This window comes from Anser cygnoides, chromosome 5 (assembly GCF_040182565.1).
Source record: "Anser cygnoides isolate HZ-2024a breed goose chromosome 5, Taihu_goose_T2T_genome, whole genome shotgun sequence".
Lineage (NCBI taxonomy): Eukaryota > Metazoa > Chordata > Aves > Anseriformes > Anatidae > Anser > Anser cygnoides.
This window is the reverse complement of record NC_089877.1, coordinates 19,658,115-19,685,953: the sequence shown is the minus strand read 5'-3', so window position 1 is coordinate 19,685,953 and position 27,839 is coordinate 19,658,115. Positions and strand designations below refer to the sequence as shown.

Here is a 27,839-nt window from a genome sequence, read left to right as displayed (position 1 = left end):
TTCTTTACAGTGAGGGTCACAGAGCACTGGAACAGGCTGCCCAGAGAGGCTGGGGAGTCTGCTTCTCTGGAGATGTTCAAGGCCCACCTGGATGCTTTCCTGCTCAACCTACTGTAGGAAACCTGCTTTTAGAAGGGGTTGGACTTGATGATTTCCAGAGGTCCCTTCCAACCTTTACAATTCTGCGATTCTGTGAATAAAATATCTGCACTTACAGCAGAAGTTTTCAGTCCTCCAGTTGAGCACCACTTGATGGGACATAGCACATTGCCTTGAATACTCTGACAGCGTAGAGCAAGTACAATTCTTTTGTCCCGGCTCACTGCAGTCCTGCATATCAAGCTGACAACGAATGACAAACCCATCTTTTGGCACGCTGCAAGTTGGTGACACCAGGTTAAGTAGCTGAGAGCAGATCATGGCCTAAATAAAAAAGAGAAAAAAAATGTTCCTAGTAGTATTTTTCCCATCTGAAAACCACAATAGGAAATCACTGCTAGCTATGATTTTGCTGTTGCCTTTTTTGCCTTTTTTTTCCCCCTACAGTTTTGTAATATGCATTTGGCTTAAAATGCATTACAAGTTCACAAATGAAAGGGAATATAAATGTGCTGTATAATAGAAAAATCTTGATATGTTGAATTAGTTCCACTTCCCATTAAGTTGAAAAGTAGTCATTATTTAATACCATCAATCTCCCTATGAATGGCTGAGAACATTGCAGTATGTTGTCTCATGGTGATTCAGTAGGGAGAGGAATGTGTTCCAGGACAAACATCAATATGCGGAGATATCAACATGCATTCTCCATTATGCATGCAATTGTTAACTCTGTATTGCCTCTGATGTCGCCTACTGAAGTTTAACATGTCAAAGAGAAACACCATAAAAAGGTTAAACCTCTCATCATTTCAACAGAAATTATTCAACAGATCAAAGTAATTTTCTCATTGTGAATACAAGTCATAGTGGTAAAGCTGTTCTTCACAGGGCTCAGGACACAGTCTGGTCCTTGCAGGACCCACAGAAACTCCTGTTCTCTGTGGAAATGATGATTTGAATTTCCTTGGTCAAACAACTTAAGAAGATCATCGTACTAAATATGACTCGGTTCTTGTATCTGCAAATTCTAAGAAACGTAAGCCCTTTGTTCTTTGCTGCTACCAAGCGCCCTTGGTCAAACCATATTTATATGGATGCATCATGTTTCAGGTATGCTGATTTTCTTCTCATCTAGGACTGGAAGTGATACAGTTGATAGTGGTTGACCCTGTTGTGAATGGTGTTACCTGGCAATATGTTTAAAGTACTATTGAATGTCTTCAAGTCTGTACAGCTTATAATGTCAGGTTATTAGTTGTTCAGTACGAAGTTCATTAAAGCTTCACTGAGTTCCATGAATTTCCTCTGACGACTTGCATCGATTTTCAGAAGGCTGTGAGCTGAATGCTGGTAGATTTATATGAGTGATATAAATCCAGCTTCAGTAATGCCCCTGGGCCTTTTTTGAAATTTATTTTGATGCAAAGAACTCCTTTCCTTTACTGTATCATGCTATACAACTTCTAACTTTATCCATTTTCATGAAAGTGGGTTTTATGAAACTGTTGCCTCTCTATTGGTAGTATCTAATTTGTCTTTCCATCCCTGTTGAAAATCTTGCTAAGAAAATCCAAGATCTTTCTTACGTATTTTTTGTGAGGAATGGTAGGGATTGGTATCTCCTCAGACAGGCAGATCTCTGATGGATCATCCATTTTTTGTAATGCAGCAAATTTGTATGCATCCAGCAATTTACCTGTAAATTGAAGGGTTATAATTTGTCAGAAGAAAGCCATGTGGATTTGTTTATTTGTTGTTGTGATGTAGTAAATCCAGATTATACTCTTTGGCTGTAAAAGGTTTTAATAAGTCTAATTTCTGATAACAACTAGCTCTTTTGCTCTTTACCTGCAATCTATTCAGTAAAGCACATTTTTACCACCTTGATCATCTCTCTGGGCTATTACCTAATTTAGCACATCTACTACCTTACAAGACAGCAGCTGCTACTGTTTTTCTGGCAATTATGCAATCTTTTGCCAGCTACTAATTCATGCCTCCTTACCCCATCCACTATTCTAATAACCCCCTAGATGTGGGGTTAAACTCATTATGACCTGAAGAATATCGTAGCTTTCTCAGAACTCTTTCCTGCATACAGAACACTGTACTGAACTCGGCAATATTAATTTAGTTTACTGTGCAATTTAGTGTCTCCAAACTAACACTGTAGGTCATTAGCAGTGTGCTACTGAAGCAAATCTTTTGATCATCCCTTTAGTGTTTAGTGTAATTTGGTTTGCACTGTGGAGTAGCCTCAGCATACAGAGTTGCTTTCAGATGAAAAATTAGAGGATGTGCTCCAGAACCATGGGTAATGAGCTCCAACCGCAAATGGACATGAGTACAACAGACCAGATTACAGCGAGCCTGAAGCAAACCCCCTGAACCACAGATGGAGTGGATGTTAAATCCCTAGCACCAACTAGTTTGTTCTAAAGATCCACACTTATTGAGACACACTATTTGTTAATATCCTTGTCCACTGTTATTTTTATTCCAGCCTCATTCTTGCTTCTAACTAATGTAATCATGTCACCCGCTTATTGTACCTTGCTACAAACCTAGACTGCCCTGAAGGTTAGGTGAGACAAAGTGTGATTCTTACTACCTGTTCCTAAAAGAGACTCCTTACCACTTGTCTGAGGAACCTGTAATATTATCACCATAACAAGTAATAGTGCATTGCATAACTGTATGACAGATAGGTTTGTTGTTGACCTACGAGAGTGCTTTACTCAATCCTAAAACTGAGTGAGCAGTCAGAGTAATGTAAGTACAGCATTAAATGTCTATCTTGACTCAAATTAATTAGATCTCCTTCCATCTGACCTGCCCTTAGATCTTACCTTCACTCACAAAGTCATTTAGTTCATAACCATCATAATTTCCACACATTCCACAGGTTTTTCCCATATACTTTTTTTCAGTCAAAACCTAAAATAAAATAAAACAAAACATTTATCAGAATTGCACTAATTAAAATAATCTGCACAGCGTTATCTTTCTGAAACAAATGCAGTTCAAGAATCCAATTAAAAGGAGTTCCTTCCCATTAATTTCAATGACTTGACTGAAGGGAGAATTTTGGAAGCAGTAACTTAATTTCCTGATCAGCACATAGTACCTGCTGTGTTTTATTTATTTATTTACTTATTAATTTAATAAAAGATATGATTCGTAGACATTTGCAGGAAACTGAGGGTAGGATAATATTGTAAGGAGCTGAAAAGAAAAAGAAAAGTTTCCTTTTGTAAGTTTGTTGACAGAGCACGAATTCCAGGTTTGTTCTCTTAAGAAATTGAAGGTTACAGTAAGAAAATCTGTTTTCAGAGGAAAGTTATTCAGTTATTCTTGCTTCACTGTCCAGAGTACAAAATATTGCTACTGATTACAATCAAAAAATTATTCTGAAAATTTTATATCAGAGTAAACAATCTGACTGTATGTAGAATATGGTATATACCTGTCACAGAAGTATTTCCTGTTGTATGTGTGACAGCAGTGGTGGTAAATCTCCCAGACATTTATTACACATTAACCTGTTTTAGCAAATTTACCAATTCAAAATTGTCTTTTGTGGCATTTGTATCACAGCTCAGGCAGAGAAAACTTACTCTCTTCTCTAAAATATATCAGGCATTTGGGGGCAAAATATGAAAAGATTCAGAAAAAAAGACAAATACAAAGGAGCTCTTACGAGCATTATATGTTTGTAAACAAAAGATGTCCAGGGGAAGCATGCTGCAAATAACATAACTATGGCATACACTATTAAATTCTACAGAACTGTAAATTACTTCAACTTCCCTTTAGCAAAGTATTTAAGCTATTGGAATAGACTGATGAATGCACAGAATTCAAAGAAATGTCCACAGATCTCAACACTGGTGGCTTTAGTTGCCTACCAATGCTGGAAGTGAAAGGAACATGTAGGCATAAAAAGCAAAGTTGCTTATTTCAAGGTTAATAGATTAAACAGGAAAAGAATACCCAAAAAATGAACACAGGCAAAAAGCACCTATTAAATCTAAAGAGAGCTTGTCATTCCAGTAAGTCCATGAGATTTTTCCATTCTGCTTTACAAAAACATTTTACTAACCATGAGATAGTCCTCGTTGTTCCACATGACAACTAGCTCCATCTCCATCAGCTTGGCCACGAGGCGGATGCTGCGGCCGTAAGGGGCTATTTGAATTCCGTTGCTAGCATAAGGCAACTTAATGACACTGTAACAAGGGAGAAGAGAAACCAGTTCTCTCATACCTCTGGTGTTGGATGTCTCTTTTTAGACATAATACACATTGTAATCCCAGTATTTGTAGCAACAAAAATAGTTTTTGTCCTTTGTAACCGTAACATTTCAAGTCTGCAAACTAACAAGGTTAAAGAAAACCATAATGGGAATACTGTAGCAGAATTAGGTTTTCAGCCTTGCAGCTGAATTCTAACATTACAAAGCAACAACATTAAAGAACAAACTTATTTTGCTAAGTACTTGGTAAATATCTGATGCAATCACAGAACCGTTGGTTGTATGGGTCCTTGTATGGTTACCCAAGCCAACTTCCCACCTGAAGCAGGACTGTCACTGACATTAGGTTTAGGTTGGATATTAGGAAGAACTTCTTTACTGAAAGGGTTGTTAGGCATTGGAATGGGCTGCCCAGGGAAGTGGTTGAGTCACCATCCCTGGAGGTCTTTAAGAGACGTTTAGATGTTGAACTCAGTGATATGGTTTAGTGAAGGACTTGTTAGTGTTAGGTCAGAGGTTGGACTAGGTGATCTTGGAGGTCTCTTCCAACCTAGATGATTCTGTGATTAGCTAATGTCAGTCGTGTTCAGTTGTTGTGAACGCAAGACAACAACTTAAAATGCAGATCACTGGGTTAGACCTAGAGATTTCTATATTTCTCCTGGAAAATAAATAGAGGACATTCTTTTAAATACAGTTTGCTAAAATTAAGATACAGCTGCAAGTCATCTTTTTGTGCTGATGGTTATTGTATTTAACCAGGTGAGTATAACAAAATACAGACAACCCATAGGCAGCTATTTCCCATATCTGCATGTACCTACATAACAAAAAAAATCAATGCTGCCTATCTGATAAAAGTGCTGAAAACTTCCCTGGATGAGTGTTCTTGTCTGGGAACAATTTGTCTAGAAGAATGAGCGAGGTGGAACCAAGGGTTCCCATCAATTCAATTCCTCAGTAAAACAGCTGTTTTGTAACCCTTGGATAACATAAACAGTCAGTGGTCTCATACACAAGAACTTCTTTGTAAGCCCAACATACTTTTCAGTTTGTTGAAACAAACATTTGTCAGTTTCTCTTGTACCCTAGATATGTGTTACCCTTTAGCACAGAGGGCTCAGAGTTACCCAAGTCTCAAATCAAATAACCTCTACGCATAACACAGGAATTAAAATATTTCAGTACCTACTAAAGCATATAAACTGTTTCAGCTGTGCTTAAAGCAGAGACTTAAGCTCTTGTAAACAGACTAGTATTAGTGAGAAGACCACAGTTTCAATGTGAGAACTGTTTTGGTTAGTTTATCCCTTCGCCTATACAAATGTACTCTAAGTTTGATTCAAATAGCTGCAAATGAAATACTTTAGATTCTAGAGAACGTGAACGCTTGATAGGAAGAAATGGGAGTAATCTGTGTTAACTTCTATAATTTCATTGATTTCTGATAGGCTTCTGTACTGAAAGTGCTATATAGCTCCTTGCCTTTTTTAAACCCTACTTCCCCTTTCATCTCAGTATCTTACCCAACACTTCTGACAGAAATGCTGTCTTTCTCAACAATGATGACAGAAGGTCCCAGCTCAATAATGATCCTCGCAATCTTTTTGTCCAGCCCACGGCGGAACTGAACGTTGAAGTCTGGGCTGGATTCATCACATACAGTTGCGAAGATATAGTTGCAGGTCCCAGTGAAGTCATACTGGTATTTATCAAAGGTTGAAAAGTGCCCTCCACCCCACGTAGAACAGGAATCCTTGCTCATAACTATAAACGAGAAAGACAGATTCAGGTCTCCTTACAGTATATTTATTCATTCTGGTTGCCATTTCAAACATACTAGCAAGAAAATCTAGTAAGTTTCTACCCAGATTAATTATGTGAACAACATGCTAGTGACTTTTCTGTAACCTCAAAATTTTATTTCAACTCAGGAAGCAAAACAATTGTTGGAGTAAGAGCAATACCCTTTCATTGAATGTAAGCAAAACTCCCTGGCTTCCTTTTAGCTTGGGAGACACCATTCCATCTCCTTCTTGGGTGATATAAAGGTTTACTATCTTATTGCAGTCTGCTCAAACTGTTTGTAAAGGCAACAACTTGCTAATGGAGAGACATCTTAGCATCTCAGATACACCATTTACGGGGCTACCTATGGCTATCTAAGCATCATGAATCATTGTACAGTCAGATCATTAGATATCCAAAGACAGCATTCAAAGCTCCACTTTAAGTCCCCACTTTTTCTGCTCTCTTTTTGTGTGACGAAGTTCAAGCCAGCTTTGTAAATACATGGAATGTTTTAATCACTTTTCATTTTTAAGAAATAGTCACTATTTGTCTGAAGGGACAGCTTAAAGGAGGTTGAAATGAATCATAAAGGAGAGATACAATTCCAGCACTTGATGTGTTACAGACACTTCTATACCTACTTAAAGCACCTGAGCAGTCCCTCTGAAGCTGAAAGAACTACTGAAGTAAGTAAAATCATATCTTTTGTTATGTATTTCCAGACTTACATCATTGCTTTTCATTGTTTAATAATTTTGCTTATGTAGTTTTATTAAGCACAGGTATCTTAGATTATAACTTTGAAGCTGAAACTATCAGGTAAGTTTAGCAAAGTCTACCTGCAATTTATATTCACTGTTTCAAAGCTGAAACATATTTTTTAAAGAGTGATGTAATCTCTGCAGAATGCTACTATTTTTATTCAGGTCATGTTGAAAAAAAACTGTTTTCCAATGAGCTGTTACCTGCTGGCAAAAAGTACTCCTCTTCCACACTTCTGTGCTGTCCAGAACGTCTAACTGGAAAATAGGAATTGGCTAATTGTTATCGTTGATCCTTCATGTTCAAACCTAGCCAATTCAGAGCTGTGCTTAACTGATACTGACCAACAAACCCCAGCTTTCTCAGAGTGCAGCAGGGAATGATTATGTGGGGTTACACAATGGTCAGAGTGCAATAGGTGTTTGTTTCTATACATAAAGGAGTGCCTCCAGAATGCAGTTTATTTGTTTTTATTTAAATCTTATCAGAGAAAAGTAACAAATGGGAGTGTGAATAATTCAACAAAGCCTAAAATGAAATTATATATATTTGTCTTTTGAGTTCAGTTTTTATTATAGCGATATCTAGGGATTTTCTTTTAATTTGTGTATATCTGTGCCTTACTCTTCATCTTGCTTTATGAACTGACAGAAGACAGGTAATAGTTGCTGAATTCTTTTAATTGTTTTTCCCTTTAGCATGAACTAATGTAGATTTCCATACAGCTTTTCCATGCACAAGCTGAAATAGAATTCACATAGCACAAGCCACTCTTTGCTGCTTTGGCCTAAAAAAATGCCTCTCATAATAAGTTTGAATTTTATATCATTCTTTGTTGTTGTTGTTCTACACCTCTGCAGTTTCCCCAAACTAGATTAAGAATTTCATTGTCAACCACTGAAATGCAGGAACTTTAGGAGTACACAAAGTTGCTTTTTAACAGCATGTACTAGAAAAGCACCATATTTTAACATAAGACTTGAAGATCATAGATTACTAGGAAGAATGTCAGTAAACAGAATATGGTGGAAATATTGTTCAGAATATTAGAGCTGATACTCATATTTATTTCAGAAAGTGTGTTTTCAGAAGGGTTATATCCTTCTCTATCCTGTCTTAGCAGAACAGCACCTCATGTAAAATACAGTCTATCATCTCAGCAAGTTGATATGTATTTATTCTTTACAGAGTTGCTGAAAACTAAATGTTTAATGAATGAAATGTAAATTCAAAGGTTGGTGCCTCACATTTCTTCAGAACATATGAAGTGTTGCACTTGTTCTTCCCAAGGGTTGATGTAGATCAGTATTTTCTTTCCAGCAGTGATCTTTAAGAGACTGCCCAAGGGAACAGTACCATCAAGTCATTCACATATAGTTCCCTAGGTACTTTCTCAGTCTCCAATTACTTTCAATTTGGGGGATTTTCTGAGGCAACTGGAATTTGTCTGCATATTCCCTTTGGACTCTGGCTTCAAGTACTTGTTTCAGCCTCCTCTTTAACCCAAGTGAAACTTCTTTATAACTGAAAATACCACTGTTGTCAAAAGATACAATTTTAATTATAAATTAACATCTTAATTATATCAACTGTTGTAAAAGCAGTTCTGATAGCTAACTATTTTAGTAATTAGAATTATAATATACTACTTTACGCTTTGGCACAAATATATTACCATCTTTTGTAGTTTTTAGACTCAGAAGGACTAGCACAAATTTGCAGTAAGTAGGTGGCTGGAGTTAACTTTGCTTAGAGAAGATGATGCATGCATACAAACTTTCTTAGGAGTTAAGGGGGAATTTTTGTGAAATTAATCAGGACCCGTGGCAACAATAGCTGCAGTTGAATGTTGGAGTGGAGATCTGTCTGGATCAGTGGATACCCTGACACCCTGCTGGCTGCTGGCTATAGAAGTGAGGAAGAACAATTCCATATTCTGATCCTTCACTTGCGCATACATTTGTTGTAATCTGCAATCTTTAAAATAATCTCATAGACTTAAGTCTATATGTAGAATCAACTTTCTCACTTCCAGGATTTTGGAAATGATTCAAAAGAATCAATTTCCTAAATTCTTAGATAATATTAGACAGTGAACTGCAGTAAGGAAAATCAAACAGATCACAAAAACAAATTCAATAGCAAATTTCTAAATTTGGATTCCATCAGTTGAAAGTCACTATAACTGCTCATAACTACTTTATCCTTATGAATCAAACTCAGTGTGGTAGACCACAGCATTTTCCAATTAGTGTCAAACTTACCGTAGCCAGATGAAACATTTTACCACCTTTTTAATAGGCAAATACTTCATTTATAATTTATAAAATTAATACTTTAAAACAAATGCTCCTTGCGGCAAGGCAAGGACTTATTTTTAATATGTGTTTTGTACAATGTCTTTTGCAATACTGAACTGTAGTTGAATGCAGTTTTTACTCATAGTTGCAACATGAACATTGAGTAATAGGTCAGACACTTACTTCTTTGTAGAGTTTCTTTCTGTTTTTGGAGAAAATATTGGGGCCAATAATTTCCTTCAAAAGCTGTAAGGGGAAAAACAATATAGATAAATTGTCCTCTAAGCACAAGGAATTTTCTTTACATTTATTTTGCTTTATTTTTAAATATACAAGTCAAAGTAGGGGCAGCATATACGAATTGTGTCTTGACACACAAATCCCAATGGCAATTCTAGTGGAAAACCACATACTTCAGCTTGTAATAGAAAATTCTTCTGCAACTGATAAAATGTTAGCAAAGGCTGCCAGAAATCCTATGTAACATGGGATTTCCTGTACTTAAGCCTCAAATCCTGTGTTCCTTGTTAAAAATAACATGAGATAAATCTTTTTGCATGTTTTTGAATTCGTAGTCCACCATCTGGGCAGAAGCAGTGGAGGGAACAGCCAAAACTGGGAAAAATAAGGAAAAAACAATGTCCCATGTGTTCTTTACAAGTATCATGGGATTTGCAGCTGAAGAGTGAGAAACCCCCAGACCTAGTTGCTGCTTTAGCTGCTCTTGTTCAGGCAGAATGATGAAAGCTGTTACCTGCTCCCTTCCACATACCTCTTTACAGTCTGTCTAGTTATGAAAAGCCAAGGAATATTTAGCAAATGTGGAGTAGTGTATGATCCCTTTTCTGTCACATAACGAGACCTCCTGCATGTGCAGAACAGCAGTGTGTCCTTATACATACCCAAAGGTTCTCTCTACTAGCAGCTTGCTTTCTGCCAAGGAAGTAAGAAGAGTCTAAGATGTTGAAAAGGGCTCCTACAGCCCATCTATAAGCACCCCTCCCTGCATGGGTACACAGGTAGTGTATGCAAGGAGCCAGCTTTCATACAGTCAATAGCTGGATGGTAACAAAAAAAAAACCTGTAAGAAAAAGGACCCGGGCATGCTTCAGAAATGTGTTACTCATTGTTTAAAGTTTGTCAGGTCTGGTATTTCTTGGATGGTAGAAGCAAATATCCTGTAGAAAGCACATAATTATTCATTATATGTTTAGAACCTTTTGCAACGGAGAAAATATGACGGTATATTATGACAGAAAGCTTCTTTAATCACAGACACCAGGCCAGGTCCACACACATTTATACAGAACAGCTCTGCAGGGTTCTGTTGTTTCCGTAAGGAAACACTGAAGAGAATAAAAGCCTTTATGGAGCTCCTCAACTGTAACAGACTCTCTAGGCAATTTCACACTGCACTGTTGAATGTGAGGTAATATTTATCATATGGTATACAGCATGCTTCTTTCTCTGTCCTTACATGTTCCTAGTGAGCCATGCATTACAGTTAAGTACACCTCAAAGAAAAAGAGAATGAGTTTGCATGGCTGTTGAGCAAACTATCACATCATTAGTTGTTGTATATTTTGAACCCCTTAAGTCTGATATTTCCATTTTTTCTATTATTGTTCTACTGTTTCATTATAATCCAATCTATTATTGTTGGATTAACAGTTTTGCTATCACTGCAGTTTAATCCCAACCTACAGACACTACATTCAAGGGGTTTATGAGTGTGTAAAACCAGAGGATATTTGATTTACAAGAATTGGATGTGCCTACAGCATTATTTTAAGTGAAATTTAACTAAAGAGCTTGATGTAAAACAGTAAGTCTAAAACTTTATGGGCAAATATTTTGGATGAGAACAAGCATTGTATTGATTTACAAAGCTTATTTGTTAGCTGTTCAAGCATAAAATTTGTAAGTCTAACCATGCCAAACCGTTGCAAAATTTTACAAATACTCCAGGGTTGGTATTTAGATATAAAAAAAAAAAAAAAAGAGAGAGAGAGAGAGAATGTAATAATCATCCCAGATTACATGTAGGTGTGCAAGGTTTACATTAAAAATACCTAAGGCTATGACATCCACCTTAATATTTTGCTGAAAGAATGGCCAGTAAAACAAATACAGAGCCATGTGCTGACTACCTGCCTATCTGTCCACATCCTGTCGGATCAATTATTAAAATAATTACAGTACAGTAACTATTCTAAGCATTTATGTTCTTTTTCTCACACTTAACTCTGGGGAGATTAGTAAAATCATCCTGGCATTTTATTATTCATTCACAACCACGTGAAAAGGTGAATAGCATAGATGCAGAAAGCGCTATCGCCCCATGTAGAAGATGCACCTAGCAACTGTATCAGGATTTTCCATTGAAAAAGCTTTCCTGGTAGTAAATGACATTTCCAAACCACTGAAATGATCCTTACTGACATTTTACTATAAGTACTGTATTGTCCTTTGAGAAAGGGGATGATTTTCAGTTGACATTAAATACTTCATTTTGAGTTAGTTCAACAGAACTTTAAACAGACCTTCAATTTTCCTAGGCAAAGGAAGTTTTAATTTCAATTGCTACTTTCTTCTAGTTGGCTGGACTTCCTTGAGACTTCAGTCTGGCAGAGCACAGTTTCTGTGCAGGCAGCCTGCCTCTTTCTTTATAGGAATATAATCCAGACAGGGAACCTGACCTACTGTGAAGAAATAAGACATTTTGATCCTATCCAACAGTTAATATCAGACATCCCTACAGGAAAATAGAATTTGATGTTGTAATAACTTAAATCAAAGTATTTTATATCAGCTAAATGTATGAAAACACAACATTTTGATTTGATGAAAAACATTCAAATAAAACCTTTTTTGTATCTCAAAACAGAAACAATTGGGGAAGTCCGTTGTTTAAAGGATTCCATTTTTATTATCTCCTTGACCATAAAATAAATAAATAAATAAAATGTTGAAATATCAGAAATTCTGGAAAAGAAGTGAAGAGGTTTAAAATAAATTATATAAATCTAAAATGAAATTTAACAGCAAGAGCAGTGTTAAAGTCATAGCTGTATTACCAATAATCAGCCGCATGTGTTCATGATTATTTCTCTTCAATATGAAATTGTCTCTTGCAATGCACAGTGGCTGAGTAGCATAAATTAAGGTAACTTTCTGGTTACATACTTAGTACATAAAAATACCTTGACTGTACATAAACATCTATTAAGGATCCATGCACAGTTTCAACTATTGAAATAGTTAAAATGATGAAGTCACAATGTAATCAATGATTTAGCATCTATTTAAACAAAAACTAAAACTAACAGCTTTAATCTGGTTTTAAATGTCTTCTCTTTTTTTTTTTTAATTAGTCTAATGCATGTTTATTGCTTTTTTGAGTTATCAAGGGAAAGATGAAGTAGGTTTTCTGTCTTCCATGAGACTTCACATCAGAAATACATGCTCTTACAATGAATTTTTACATTTCTAGTTAGACTCCTGATGCAGAATTTGGATCCATGAAGAGAAGAACTGGAAATCTTGCTTTAATTTAACTCATGCTAAAGACACAGGACTTGGATCTATAGTTGGAAACAATGACCATCCTGCCTGCTTGCAAATTTTAGAACATAAAAATCAATCTCTTATGGTCCATATATGCCTCCAAAAACTGGTCAGATTTCAGAGCTTACTTAACAGAATTAAATCTATTTGTTTTCACAGTCTGAAACATAGCATGCTATTTCACGTCCTAAGAATGTTGATAGTTCCCAAAGTAAAAAAACTGCTTTGCTACTCTACATCCTGTTTCTAGATTTTTATGTTTAAATTCAACTGAAGTTCCATCCTAGACAACACAATCCTTTATAAGGTGAGGCCCTATTTATAATTGCTAACTTTATAAAGAAAGCTTGGGGTTGAGTAGGGGTTTATAGTAATCTTCCAGCCAATTGTGAAGATTAATGCTTATAGTAATACATCTACTCACTTAATACATGAAATCATGTACATTAAAAACCTGCAGGCACTGGCATTTGGGGCTAGTACCCAGAGTTCAGGTGCTTGACTTGGTCTTGGTTACAATGGTGCTAATAAAGTGAATGGAGTTAAACTTGATTTATAACAATATGACTGAGATCAGAAATTGGCTCTGAGAGTTTACAAAAGGGCTCAGTTGCTTTTTTTTTTTTTTATCTAGTGCTGCAGTGATTTAAGAGTAATACATGCCCTCAAGCAATTAGAACTATATGGTCCATTAAATGTAGTAAAAACAATACGGAAGAAATAAATTTAACTTTGTTCAAAGTAAAGTAAGTGAAGAATGCTTTTTAGCAGCTTGCAACATGTTCTTGAAATTAGCACTGTAACAACTGATAATTACAGAGAACTTAGAGGAGAGATAGAAAACCAACAACATTATCTTAGACAATGCCAAACCATGGGCAAAGGCGGCTCGCTCTCAAAGAATCCATTGAAAACACTATAGGAAGAGGAATGAGTAAGGCAGAGTAGCCACAGACTCAGTGAACTTACTTGTCAAGTCTTTGTACAAAATTACATGGTCATCTGATACTCAGATGTGTTGGATCAAAAAAAGAGTCCTTTAAAAGACTGAAGAATTATATTGAATAATATATGAAGGGATACTTAGAGTCATTTAAAAATCTAATACATGGAATGATTTGCCTATTTTCCAACTATTTCAAGTCATGCCATCACATAGCTCGTACTTAAAACTTCTTGCAGTTTGCATAACAAAGGAAAAAGATCTTGATAATTCTATACAGTCTCTTCTGTACAGCTTCCCCAATGACATCACTAGGGCACTGAATCATGAACATCTGAAAGATGAAGGCACTCTGCAGCTTGGAAACAAAACATAAATCTATTAAAAATATTTCCTGTATCCAGGAAGTGTATTATAATTTCTGCATTTCGTACCAGTTTTAGATCATGATCCAACAGAACCACTAATAACTGTATTTTAAAAAAAAAAGGAAAGTTAGGAAAGAATTGTTCTATTTCAGTCATGAATTTCTTAAATATGCAGTCACACTTTAACATGCAGTGAGGTAGAAGAAAATGTGTAAACTTCATTCTGCTACTCATGGGAAAGGAAAGCAAGACTTGAACCTCATATGTTGTAATATTACAATGGAGTTTCCCACTTTGTTTCAACACGTGTGTTTTCCTTTAAATCTTATACAGAGAAGGAGATAGACATCTTAGACTTACCAGCACATTGCAGAAAACTGCAGAAGACAAGCAGCAGTTCTGTCAGAAACATGATGCATGCCCTAACTGGAGAGGTTTTTTCCAGTACCTTCCTTCGTTCCCAATGGGCAGTACTGCTGCTGCCACTCTCAAGGCTTACCTCTTCAAGCCTGGATGCTTTATATACAGAATTGCAATGCCCTCCCTCATTCCCATGGCTTTCAGAAATTGTAGCAGCAGAGTACCCGCCAAACAGGATCTCCTCTTTATCAAACTCAACACACCTAAATGGCATTTAGAAAGAAAGAAAAAAAAAAAAAAAAAAAAACACAACCACCAAACCTTCTCAAGTTTGTTATCATTCTTACAACGCTGTTATAATGACTTCTATTTGTAAAAGTTCAAACACATTTAGCTTCATTTACTGAACAAATTTGATGTCATACCCCAAAGCAATCGAGATCAATAATACGCAAATTATGATCGCTATCTGATAAGGACAGGAATAATATTGGATAAGCACACAAAATGGAAGAATGAAGTGCAGGATTTTCAGAACTGCTGCAAAGAACGTTTGGATAAAAGATGGCATGACTGAACAGAGATCCAGATCTCTTTTTTCTTTTTTTTAATTAATTCTTCCTTCATTAAATTTTATTCATTCTCCTTACCGGTTGTGTTTATCTCTCCCTTGTGTGACTTTTCAAGTAGAATGATAAACTCTGCCTCAGCAAAATGGGCTGTCCATGGTACAAGCACAGCTTCTTTCCTGAGCTTGGGGAGCAGCGGAATCTAAGAAAGTTCTTGTGTACCACCTCCTTAGCACTGCCAAGGACAGAGGGCAACCTGTATCACAGAACTGGGAAAGCCATTGCATTGCGGTGCTCTGGCATATGACAAATTCATCTTCTCCAACATCCCAAAAGATCAGTTCCAGTTCAGTTACAATGCTTGGATCCCACCACATCAGAGTCAAAATGCTGAACGCTCTGAATACGTTTGCTGTATGACTGCCACTCACAAACTGACAGAATGCAGACGTAACTCTACTTGCTTGTCATTTTTCACTAGCATGGTCATTATTTCAGGAAAAAATAACTTTCCCCGTAAAATACAAAAGGTATGGATTACCTCTCCATACGAATCTCTTCAGCCTTTCCTGTTTCACCTATGCAATACTTATGCAACTTTATGCAACTCACTACGTTTCTGGGTTCCTATTGTTCTGTCCTCCTCTGGTGTTATGCCTTTGCTTAAAAAGTGGCTCCTCACCATGTTCTTAGAGTTACCCTTTCTGAGTGATGCGAAGACGTGCAGGAGAGATGGTAAAAATCCTTTAATATAATTGCAAACCTGGCTCAACCTAGTTGTAATTAAAATAGAAGCATTAAATCTTAATTGAAATTAAGGTCTGCCTTCATTTTCTTGCTCTTTCTTTCCCTTTCCCTCCTTTCAACTGGAGGGTAAAATAAATGTCTGCTAATAATAGAATTGAAAGCCCAAATTCCAGTTTCTGTTGAAAAAATTCTGCATCTGCATTATGGAGAAACAAAGTAAATGAACAAAATTAACATAAAATATTTTCAGTGGAAAGAAAATCTGTTTAGTCAAAACCTTGGCATTTCAGAAAGAATTTTATACTTGGCCACAACTATATACAGATCATTAGCATATCCCGTGATTTCAGCTGGATGGTGAACCTGTAATATTAGAAGCATCCACCTATTAGAAGGCAAGAATTATATCATCACCTTTCACTCTGTGATACCTGATCCATCTTTTTTTTTTTTTTTTTTTTTACAGATCCTTTTCACGGATTTCACCTCAGTACAGTTAAAATAATTGAACTTTCAAAATTAAATATAATAATGGGAGGATTACCATTTGATTCCAATATTTAAATCTTGTATGTGACTTTTAGGGAGTTCCCTTCTGGGATGCCGGAGTTTATAGCAGCACCTACAAATACATTTCATCAGTCAAGTCAGGACTATTGGTCAAAAATACAGCATTTGCTGCAGGACTGTGAGGACTAAGTCCTCAATAACAGGTTAATTATTTTATATAGAACAGATGTGAAAAATGGCTATCCAGTTGCATATAAAAAAGCTATTTTAGAGGTATTTATCCATTTGGGGGGGGGTGGGGTTTTTTTCTTTTATGAGAGGATGACACCCTTAATTAATGTTGTATTTTTTTTTCCATGTCATCATTGTAACTAATTTATTAATATCATAACACTCAGTAATCAGTGTTGTACAGGTGAGCAGAGATTACACTGGCCATATATATTGCTCAGTAAATGTTTCTCAGTAGCTAGCTATAGTTCACTTTCCAGCACGATGTATAATTCTGCAATATTTTGAAATATCAAAACAATTTATGTTAAGCCAGAAATTATACATATTGAGAAAGTCAAAACAAGTTAGCTAAGTAACAGACCATTTTGCACAGTAAAAATTAACTAGGAAATTATGTGTGTCTACTTTTAGGATATTTTGATGCTTTTAGGATCCCTAAGAAAACATTCCACTTTCAGTAATACACCCCTTTTTTGTGTATCATTTTAACAGCCCTGCATATGTTTGGATAAACTACAAAAAAACGTATCTTTATAAAGTGTCAAACCAATATACAGCATGTGGTTAGACCCTAGGTACTGTGGGTATTTAAGTTATTTCCAACTTGGTAGCTTGTGCCTGTGAAATTCCATTGTTCTTTTTTGTATGTATCGATACTGGCTACAGCTTGGTAACAATCCAACACAGCAGCTGATCTGTTTGTTGTTCTTCTTATATTTTTTCTTTGAGGTGCATTTTTTTTTTTATTATTCAAATTTTGAATCATCGTAAGATATATCAGTTTAACATGAGACTATTAAAACCATACGTATTTTAACTTTGAAATTATTCCAGATGACTGGCCTTTAAACAAATATTCTAGAATTCTGATGATAGCATCATTTATGCTCAATGAACATAACCTTTAATATCTTAGACATGCAGTTCCAGAATAAGGTAAAATAAGGCTCTTGAATAAAACAGGGTTATATTTATTCTTGATGACTGAGACATTCACTATGACTGGTAGGGCAGACAAGGAAGTTTTGTCATTTCAGGGAAAAATTCAGTATCTGGCAATGTTTTGTAGCACCTACTATGCTATGGAGAGTCATAAGGCATTCCTATGCTACTGCTGTGTAGAATTAATGGAAATGGTTAACTTGTAGAGGTTTTTTTGGTATAGATTTTGCCAAGGTAACACTATGTTCTCATACCTTAAATATATACATGTTTGAATATATCTGATATGAATACAAACTTGGAAGGAAGTTTGAAATATTTTAAAAAAATAAATTCCGATTTCAAACTTGGAAAATAGGATTGCCACATGAAAAGGACTTCAAGCCAATTCTGCTAAGGCAGAAACACTAAATTCTTATTGTGACAACCAAATACATGCTGACTGCATTTGCCATGAAAAATTTGCAAATTATTAATGTAAACAGAATTTAGCTACAGACCGAACAAAGCTTTAAAGAGTAAACGAATGAGAAATTTGTCATAACCATGGATGACCAAAAAGAACTAAGTAGCTGTTTCTCTGTGTTGTTGTAGAAAAAGGTGGGGTACTTTTGACTTCTCTACTACAGTGGAAAGGAGTTAGAAGGAAATATTCCTAGACTGTAAAACATATTGCCATACAAGTGATCTTCCGCTCTCACAAAAATAAAATCAAATAGAATAAAATCAAATAACTGTGAAAAATTACGGGAAAAGAGTCAACGGCGTGTATTAAGTACTTTAGATATGATTTTTTGAATAAAGACCAGAAAATTCAACATTATGAACATATGGCAGGAAGGAAAAGAGGGATGCAAAGAATGTCAGAATGAAAAGGCAAAGTATTATGTGTTCTACCTTACACGAATTTAATTAGCAATCCATTATTTCAAAATTAACCAAAAAATCAGCATAGGTGGAGAAGACAAGTTCCCATTTTGTCTGCTTGTTTCTCGTCTTTCACAAAGCTGAGTCAGGGAGCAAAGGATCACATATACTGCTAAGCTTATTGCACACCTCAGAGGCTCCTGTGTGGTTGTTCAAAAAGCTGGCAGGCAATCAGGCAGGCAGATAGCCAGCTGGGTGCCCCTGCTGCCAAGCTGCTTTCTGAAGAAACTGACACTAAAACAGATACATGTTCAGAGGACTTTCCAAAAGTGGTAATTAATATAATTAATACAGTAATTAATATATGTAATTAAATGTTTTTTTTTTTTTTTAAGCTGAGAAATACTCACAAAAAAAACGTAACCAGCTTTGGCCTTATCATCAGCTTTTGTCACAGCTTTAGAATCCCCTGATACTTCGGATTATTCTGTGTGCCTTTCCAGTCGCATCTCTTCGTGCTCTTTGCACCCTTCAACTCCCTTACCCAAGCAGCACCTAAGAGAAGCCTAGTGTGACTGTACCATCAGAGACTAAATAACCCACCTTCTGATTTTAGTACAAATCCACACTTCCTGCTTTCCTTCTGGTCACCATAATCACGAGAATTCTTTTCCTCGGTATCTAGACAATGTTCTGCAATTCTGGAATTCATCAGTCAGTCTTCAAAACAGATGAGACACGTCACCTACAACCAGAAAAAATGCCATTGAGGGGATTGTTAGGGCTGACATTCACCTGGAGCCAACTCTGTCCTTGAGTATTTGACTATAGTATTTAAATGTAAATTTCATATAACAGTGTAGGTTATGATTTATTGCAATGTACCGAGATATAGTGGCTATGGGTGTTGCGCAGGATTTCATTTCTTGTTTCCAAGTGTACGTAGATGGAAATTGAATATAAACTAAGAAATACAGAGTGCATATAGAAAAAACAGGGAGTGTTCTTTCACTGTACCAAAAGTACTTTTGTACTTCAATGACTGTAAAGTCAAGTTTTTCCCATATACTTTTTTAGGAAAAAAAAAATCATTTAAAATACATGCCTCTAAAGTGGTAAAGACTTCATCAATTGGAACTTAACTTTTAATTACAGCTTTTTGGGGACAATGGCCAGAGACCTCCCCGTGTTGGCTTTATGCCTCTGGCATTCACTTTGATGAATATGTCAAATACTGTAGCTGTGGGGACCTCAGCTGGTGTCATTCACTCTTTGTATCCTGCCAGCACGAGAGGCTGAGAAAGCCTGCCACTCCCACAGCTCTCTGAAGCATATCTGCAGGCCCGAAGACAAACTTGGACAAAATATTTGAAGTGTTTCTGAGTCCTGAGTAAAACACGTGGGAAAAAAATAAAATAAAAAATCCAAAACCCACCAACAACAAAGCAAGGCCTGCCACTGTGAGAGAGAGCTCTCAAATGGCACCATGTTATCCTTCCTGTGCACAGAAACACAGGCAAGGCAAGCTCCTTTTTCTCCCACACTCTGTCCCCTATTCCCGAACTCCGTGTTGTTGATGATGGACTTGAAGCAGTTTGGATTCTGATTGCTGAAGTAGTCTGGGCTGCAGAGTTTGTTCTTTAACACCTAGCTCTAGTCAATTTAGTGATGGTGCTGACAGAAAAACACAGGATGAATGATACAACTGTGGAAAGAGAAATTGTAGAGGAAACATCTCCATCATTTGTACCTTTATTTTTTTCTCCTGCTACCTACGCATGGCTTTTTTAAGTTTCCTTCAAACGTTATCATTATGAGGAAAATCTGTGCAGAATATCTTAAAAACCAAATTCATCTTCTAGCAATTAACTAGTCTGTGGAAGAAGACATTGATTCTCTCATTTCATTTACTTCCAGCAGTGGGAATAAAGGTACTCCTTGCCCTTGCTTCACTGTTTGTGATGATCTCATGACTCTACAGCTAGATTAGAGTTTATGATGAACTTGGTGTGCTCCTCTTTTTCCCCAAATAGAAAATGTTGTCACAAATTATGTTTTTAATTCCTAACATATTTTTTTCCCTTTTGGTCGTACTAGCATGGAGAACATTTATTCTGTGATCAAAATTTGGGAAGGCGCAGGTAAATGTTTTTTCAGCTTTTAGGCTTTAGCAATTAATCTGTACTCCTCTTCTAAGGGAAGCTCGGAGATCGCCATGAATCATGTATCAGCAGTTTTCCTGGGCAGTGTGCATTTTGATTCCATACAACAACAGAGCAAAGGAACAGAAGCCATTTAACATGAAAGCAGGTACAGTTCAAATGTTTCTAGCTTAGTTAGAACTCAGTTAAATATGTCAGATGAACAAAAACAAGCCCAAATTCTCCTAACCAATAGCCTCATAATTGCCATACAGCTGAGCTAAATCTGTAGTTTGCAATTAATGTTCAAACTGGATTTAGACAAAATAAAGTTATTTGCTACTTGTTACATCACAACTCTATTAAATAATTAGATTTTATTATCAGATAAAGAATGAAAAATAAATATATTGTGTGTACTAGGAATCCATTAAGTACAAGCTTTGACCTCTACTGGTAAGGAAGTAAAATAAAACTTGTATTTATACAAATATTAAGAGCCAGGAACACAAAGTCAGTGGTAATCACATGTTTACATTGCACTTTAATGTGTGTGCATTTTAGAAAAGCTAGTCTCCAATTGATGCTATTATAATGTATCTGCTAAGATAATACCTTTGAGCATATACTTCTGTTTACCCTTTACTTGATACATTTTGATCCTTTTTGTTTTTATATGCATTTCGATTGACAAAAAAAAAAGGTGCTCAGTTTGTAAAAGCTCTTTGAATGATGAAAACATGTTGGAACAGATTTCACTTATAAATGACTTATATCTTGTTCTGAAATTTGGAAACTTCTTTCCAGTTCTAAAGAAAGGAAGTTATGGAGAGAATGAAACAAAGCTAAGGATGTAAAAAGTGTAAAGGGATTAATGAAGGTAGTTTCCACGCATTCAGCATCAAGAACAAAGGCTAGCATTGCCGTTTTTCTATGGCCATGAGAGCACTACCTAAGGAGAAAAGTAAAGAGAATGCATGCATACAAACATGAGCTCTTCTGCAGCAAGAACGAACAACTTACATCACTTTTACATCTCTCTAGTTTTGAATAGTAGAATGACAAATACATCAGCTGGCAACTCCCAATTACAGCTGCCTAACCCCCTGGTCTTGAGAGCTATGTTTCTGTCATGTCTGCTTCCATGAGCTGATCACTTAACATAGTAGGACTTCATTGCAAGGAGAGACTGTCAGCCATTTTGTGCTGGTATTCATGTAGAATAAGGATGTCAGCACCACATCCTCTCACAAAGATGTGCCAATTTTTGTTCTTATGTTTCACCTTAACACATGCAAAAAATTCAGATCTAAAAGCTCTTTGTTTCTGTGTATGATGAAATATAATCTATATGCTATTATCAGTCACACAGTTATACTAAGAACAGTTTTTCTCACAGGCAAAAAAGAACACAATTTGAAAATTCAGTGTAAATGCACATACATTTTAAATATTCCGAGGTTTCTAAAGCAGATTAAACATAATGATGTAGGAAGAACCAGTTGGAAAGTGAGACCTAAATATCAAACTATCTTGGCTTGGCAGTTTTACTTTTCTGTTTTTAAACTGTGCCTAACGTATAACTGAATTGCTACATTTTGCCATGAAGTTAATCTCTAATTCCTCAAACTTGGATCTACTCCCTTTCAGATCACGGGTGTCTCATACGCATATGTACAGGCAAAATGTAAAATGTATTTCAAGAAGCTTAGGTAGGATCCACTTAATTACAGTCCTTGCATTTGTGAGTATGACTACTCCCTTGCACACTTTGTTAAAGTAATTGTTACACAACTAGTAAGTATTCTCAATGATTTGTTCTCAACCTATATTAGCCCAGACTTGCTTTCCTTTCAGGTACATGCTCCACTACTTGACTCAGAATCTCCAGTTTCTCATTGTTTTCAGTGTAAGAGCAAGGAGAGGGAGGAATAACAAAACCATGCCTGTATGTTATATAACTAAAATGCAATACAAACAAAGCATCTGCCAAATGTGATTTCTAAGGTGCAATATGCTGCTATTTCCCTAAGAAGTCAGATCATCTATTACTAAATGCATCTAAGATCTCATCTGCTTAAGATTTTTTTTCAAATAAGCTAGATCAATTCAACTATTTTAACAAAGCTTAACATATTTTCCACCTGCTAAAACTTACTGTGCTATATAAATAAGCATATGTATGCATGCACACATACATATTGCTCTTTTGGATTTTTCTGGCCAGCCCAAAGAACAGCGCGGCAGTCAGATTTGATGACAGCTCTATACAGGACTGAAAACCTTGACCAATTCAAATGCTTAATGTGGCACAAAGCATGTGGAAAAAAAAAAAAAATCAGAGGCAGATTTTGTTGCCTCGATGTAATTCTGGTATGATGTCCACAATTCTATTTGAATTAACATCACAGTTGTTCCAAGGCCTGTGACTGCCGAGCAGTATACAGTATACTTATCTTAGTTTCTCAATGAACTGTCAGTAGAGTACTTGCTTGTTGACAGTATGTGGTATAGGAGAACTTGAAATTGCCTGTGGGAAATCTGGCAAGTTGAACTACTCCTGTATTTACATATTTTTAATTAAACAAAACTAATACTCTCATAAGGAGTACTGGCAGCTGTTGAAGTCTGGGATAAAACTCCCAAGCACTTTAAAGATATTATTCTGTAAGTCTGAAAAGCAGTGGAAAATTCGTATCTGAAAAGTACCAGAACATAAAGACCATTTTCAAAAAAAAAAGGGGGGGGAACTTCAGCATTCCTTTTATCATCTTTGTCTATCTTCCACACATTTCCCAGCAGAACCCATTTCATTTGTGCTTCATTGATCTTACCTCAAAGTTTGCATATACTCTCACCAATTACTACTACCCCCTCGCTGTGTGCGGCAGAGTGGTGCCTATGTAAACATGAGGATTTAAAGAAATGTTGTGTATTCCTTGCCCACACTATGGAAGCTTATGTTTCTGGTTACTTTGGGGTTTGGTAACCTCTAAGTTTTCAGTAAGCAGACATTGTAAAGCGTACATTTTATACAGAGCCAGAAAAGGATGGGAAGACTCTGTGTTATGCTGTCTTCTCCTGCAAGAACCACAAATATATATGCAAGGGAATTTAATCCTTAGAGCATCCTTACTGACTTCTGTTAGGCTTCATATAGGCAGCTGGGCTTTGAAGGCACCTTTATTCTGAGGACTAAGTCAAACTCAGCTTCAAACAGCATATTCCATTTCTATGAATCACAAATGCTCTATCGTATCTTCTGCTATATCCCTTTCATGATCTTGTTTGACTTTCTTCCTACAATGCATCAAGTAACAAAACTACACGTATGCCAGGTACTCTTCAATCCTGTTCTTTCACAAAGGCAAGAAAGATGTATGTCACGTGGTTCTTGTCTAGAGCTGCTGTTTTACAAAGACCATGAAATGTAATAGAAACATTGAGGTCAAGGCGTTGCAGATGATACACGACAAGCAGCAGGCACTCCTTTTCACTGGCATATTAAATAGGCTCTTGGATAAGCTTGTTCCTCCTATAGGTTAGCTTATTGAAAAGACTACCAACATTTGCCAGAAGAGCATTGCTAGTAACTACAGCCTTTTTACACAGCTTTCAAGAGACTTTTAGGAATATTTACTTCAATAAGGGTGCCTGCTGAAGATAAGGACTAGGACATGGAACCAGATTTTAAATTGTATGGGAAGGCAGTATAGATAACAAAGGGCTACCTAATATAGACACGCACACACACATTATATATATATATATATAAAACAGAGGATATATTTGTAATAGATTGCTGAGGAGGTGCTCTGCAGCATTGTGCACTGGCTGCCATTTTCCATGTACTAAAAACTTTATGTCCAGATACATTTATTCTTTCACTGGAAGCAGTGGGATAAGGCCATGTTATTGTCTGAAAAGATGTTTGGTAGCCTTATACCGAATGAGATAAAACCACTGGACTGCTGAAGGTACACTGCATGAATGTTCTTTCCAATTTCACAGATAAAAACAGTAGACTTAGGACACTGTATTACTGTATTGCTATATTGAGTTGTGTCACTGAGATTATAACTCCCAAAGTCTTTTTTTTTTTTTAAACAATATGTGAAAATGACCATGATTGAAATTCTTGTAGGCAAGAATAAAAATCAAGAAATATCTAAGTGACATAAACATAATTCATCTCATCAGAATATCCTTAAGTGTTAGAGGCTTTGAAATACCTACTGCAATGCTCACCAATGCATACAAATACAAGAATTTAAGAATGGAAGTTAACTTCGGATTGCTTCTTGTCAGTAAAGATATGCAGTCCTGTTCCTTTCATGTTGCCTTTCTACATATTGAGTCCATTTTGAAGCATATTAGATTTCAATCAGTCAGGTGTTTGGTTCTACCAAAAAAATATTCACTCATAGATAATGGCAAAGAGTGAAAGAAGAAAAACTCTCACTAAACTATGTACTCTTATGTATCATCATCTAAAATGTCCACTTTATTCAGGAACAGTGATTAAGACAGATCCCAAACTATCTTTCACAGAATTAGAAACAGGAAAAATAACGACGTAAGACTTTCTGGATTTGACAACAATGATGATCCACATAAAGACCAGTAGCTTACCTTGAGGTGGCTGAAGATTGATGTACAGTTGAATGCCTCAATGAACTGGGGATCCTTTGTTTGATCACCCATACAAAATGATATTGTACCTAAGTGTAGCAACAAAAAAGCAGAATGATAGCACAAGAACTTTGGGGAATTACACAAGTTCTATTAGCGAGGTAGTTTGGAAGTATCTGTGACTTGTGACCTTACGAAATAACTGGTGCTTTTGCCAGAATCAAGTGTCCAAATATGCCAACAACTTACTTTTAGTAAAGACACTCATGACACTCATGAAATCACGAGCTGGAGGCATATCTCCAAATCAGATTTTTTTTTTTTGGATTAGGGGGCACTCAAAACTTCTGTGTCATACCATACTTTGCTGATATCTTCACTTTGGAATCATCTGAGAATGGAACTGCTGAACAGCATTAGAAAGTTTTTGAAACACATGACACTCACCTGAGAGTAAATTGGGTAAACTCGGTTTGTAATGTCCTGAAGTCAAAATCCTAACACTAAGTTCAAACGTTTTTTTGTGTTCCTCAATTTTATCACAATTTCCTACTTCAAATTAAAACAATTGCTGAAGTTCTTCTCTGGCTCTTTGACACTAGAGTTCTATGGATATCAATGCAAAAGTAGGCAGAAGCATTCAAAACTATCAAAAACTGACTGAGATACGGTTCTACTCTTTCTAATATGACAATCCAAGATCTTTAGTAACTATCTGTGACAATTTGACATTGGAGCTGCTCTCAGCCTCTCCTAGCTAGATGGGCCTGATGCACTTAAAGCTTACTATCCAAGAACACGGATGTGAACTGAACAAAAATACTAAAATAAATATTGTAATTGTGGCTCTGGGAGCTTATTTGAAGTTAGTGTGGAGTGAAATACAGTGTTAAAGAGCAAATCTCTCTCTCCCCAAGGCCTACTCAGCTCTTCCAGTTGTGTCTTCATGCTATAGAACATTATACTAAATACAGATCCTTCACTGCATGCTTGCTTACAAGCCACAAATAAATAAATAAAATCAGTCATGAATGTACTGTACTGACTACTGTGATACATTCAAGCAGACTCAAGTCTTGAAAATGACTCAGAGTTTCAAAAGTAACATAGGTTCATGCAGGTGTGAAGGGGGTGCCTGATTAAAAAAACATCAGGTGAATTCAAAACAATTTAACCCATAAACTCATAATGAAATACCTTTACCACAGGCTATCATCAAAGAGGTTGGCTAATCACTTAAGCTATGTTAAAAGCAGCACATCCAAACACGATGCAAATTAAAATTGTTAGCCAGAAGTTATGCCTGCCAAGTCAGAACTACTGCAAGCACAGAGGAAGTGATAAACAACAAAATAGCTTTCCAAGATACTGTGTATGAGTCACTTATTTTTCAGTATTTCTCTGGAAAATGATCCAAATCCTCATCATGTAAGACTTCTATTGATTCTAAACAATTCATAGGCCCCTTTTAAAGGAAAAAAAAAAAAAAAGAAACAAACAACCAAACAACAAAAACCCCAAAACTTCCTGATATTCCTAGAATTGTACTTGTCATAACTTAAATTTTAGCATCTTTTCAAACATCTGCTGTAATATTCCCCATCCTTCAGCTATGGTTAGTGACTCACAGAGGGTTGTGTTTGGTAACAGCAGTGCCTTCACCTCATGGGCTCTGGGATTTAACCAGCACCAGCTGTGTCTGAGCTGTCGATGTTGTGAGCAGACTGTGTGACTGCCATTGTGACTTCCTTATTAAAAACAAGTTTTCCTGAAAAAAAAAAAAAAAAAAAAAAAAAAGTGACTAGAAAAATTACAATTTTAAATGGAGAGGCTCCAAGTGTTTTTGATTAAAAAGAACTGGAGGGGACTGCAACAAATCCTCACCCACAGCATCCTCACAGCCCAGCCTTTCTCCCTGAGGCATGATTCCCTCCAGGAAAGCTCCTTGGCCTCTGCTGCCCTCTGCACAGTTCCCTCTGTGCTCCCAGGTCTCTCACCTCAGAGGCTCAGGGATCACTTTTGCTTCCTGCTCTTCCCAACACTTGCCCTACGCCTTGCTCTGAGGGGCTTCCTCACAGAACGGGGGCTTTCTAGAGCCTTCCAGCACCTTGCACGTGCCCAGTTTCTCTCAGGGAAAGCCCTGCCCCTTCCTGAGGATCGCAGCTGCCTTGAGGAAACGGGGCTGATTTCTTCTTCTGCCAGCCAGTCACCCTCTTTTAGGGCTGCATACTATAAAATTCAGGCTAACTTGCAGACAAGTGCATAAGATCTGTACTGTCCCATGTACTTTGAAAAAAATTGATTGGGGTGGTGATGAACTGATACGGTTTGCCAGATGCCTTGTGTGGCTTTTTGCTTCACATGCAAATACCAGAGGGATCCCTGATAGTGTATCTCAGTGGGGAAACATGCCAAGGTTAGATTTAAAATCTACCTCTTGTTTCTGTGCGCTGAGAGGTTTTGTGTTTTGTCAGAGGACGGGGAGCTGCCTGAATGTGACTTTGCTTCAAGCAGTCCCTGAGGGAGGTTCCTGACCTCTGAAGACCAAGCAAGGTGCTCTCCTGTCAGTTGCCAGAGGTGGCTGTGCTGAGCCCTCCTTTCAGCGGCAGCTCACTGGTGTATTCCACAAATGGCTCTTCTGCAGTCAGTGGTCATCATTCCGTCTGTAATGCCTGTGGTCAGCCCGTCTGAGCACCCTGAAGCCGTCGCTCAGAGGGGACGCTTGCTGTGAGTGATTCAAGTAGTCTGC

General features: G+C 36.7%; 1 protein-coding gene across 1 annotated transcript in view; it reads right to left on the bottom strand.

The window, feature by feature from the left end:
• Positions 1–27,556, bottom strand: part of MUC6 (mucin 6, oligomeric mucus/gel-forming) — a 63,523-nt gene extending 35,967 nt beyond the window's left edge. The window contains exons 1-11 of the mRNA XM_066997557.1: positions 26,975–27,556; positions 26,719–26,858; positions 25,091–25,179; positions 18,921–19,062; positions 9,394–9,456; positions 7,114–7,167; positions 5,884–6,124; positions 4,205–4,331; positions 2,952–3,039; positions 1,689–1,798; positions 216–423 (exon numbers count right to left, since the gene is read on the bottom strand). Coding sequence (XP_066853658.1) covers positions 216–423; positions 1,689–1,798; positions 2,952–3,039; positions 4,205–4,331; positions 5,884–6,124; positions 7,114–7,167; positions 9,394–9,456; positions 18,921–19,029 — 1,000 coding nt within the window. The 5' untranslated portion in view covers positions 19,030–19,062; positions 25,091–25,179; positions 26,719–26,858; positions 26,975–27,556. The remainder of the gene's footprint in view (positions 1–215; positions 424–1,688; positions 1,799–2,951; positions 3,040–4,204; positions 4,332–5,883; positions 6,125–7,113; positions 7,168–9,393; positions 9,457–18,920; positions 19,063–25,090; positions 25,180–26,718; positions 26,859–26,974) is intronic.
• Between the last annotated feature and the right edge of the window lie 283 nt (positions 27,557–27,839).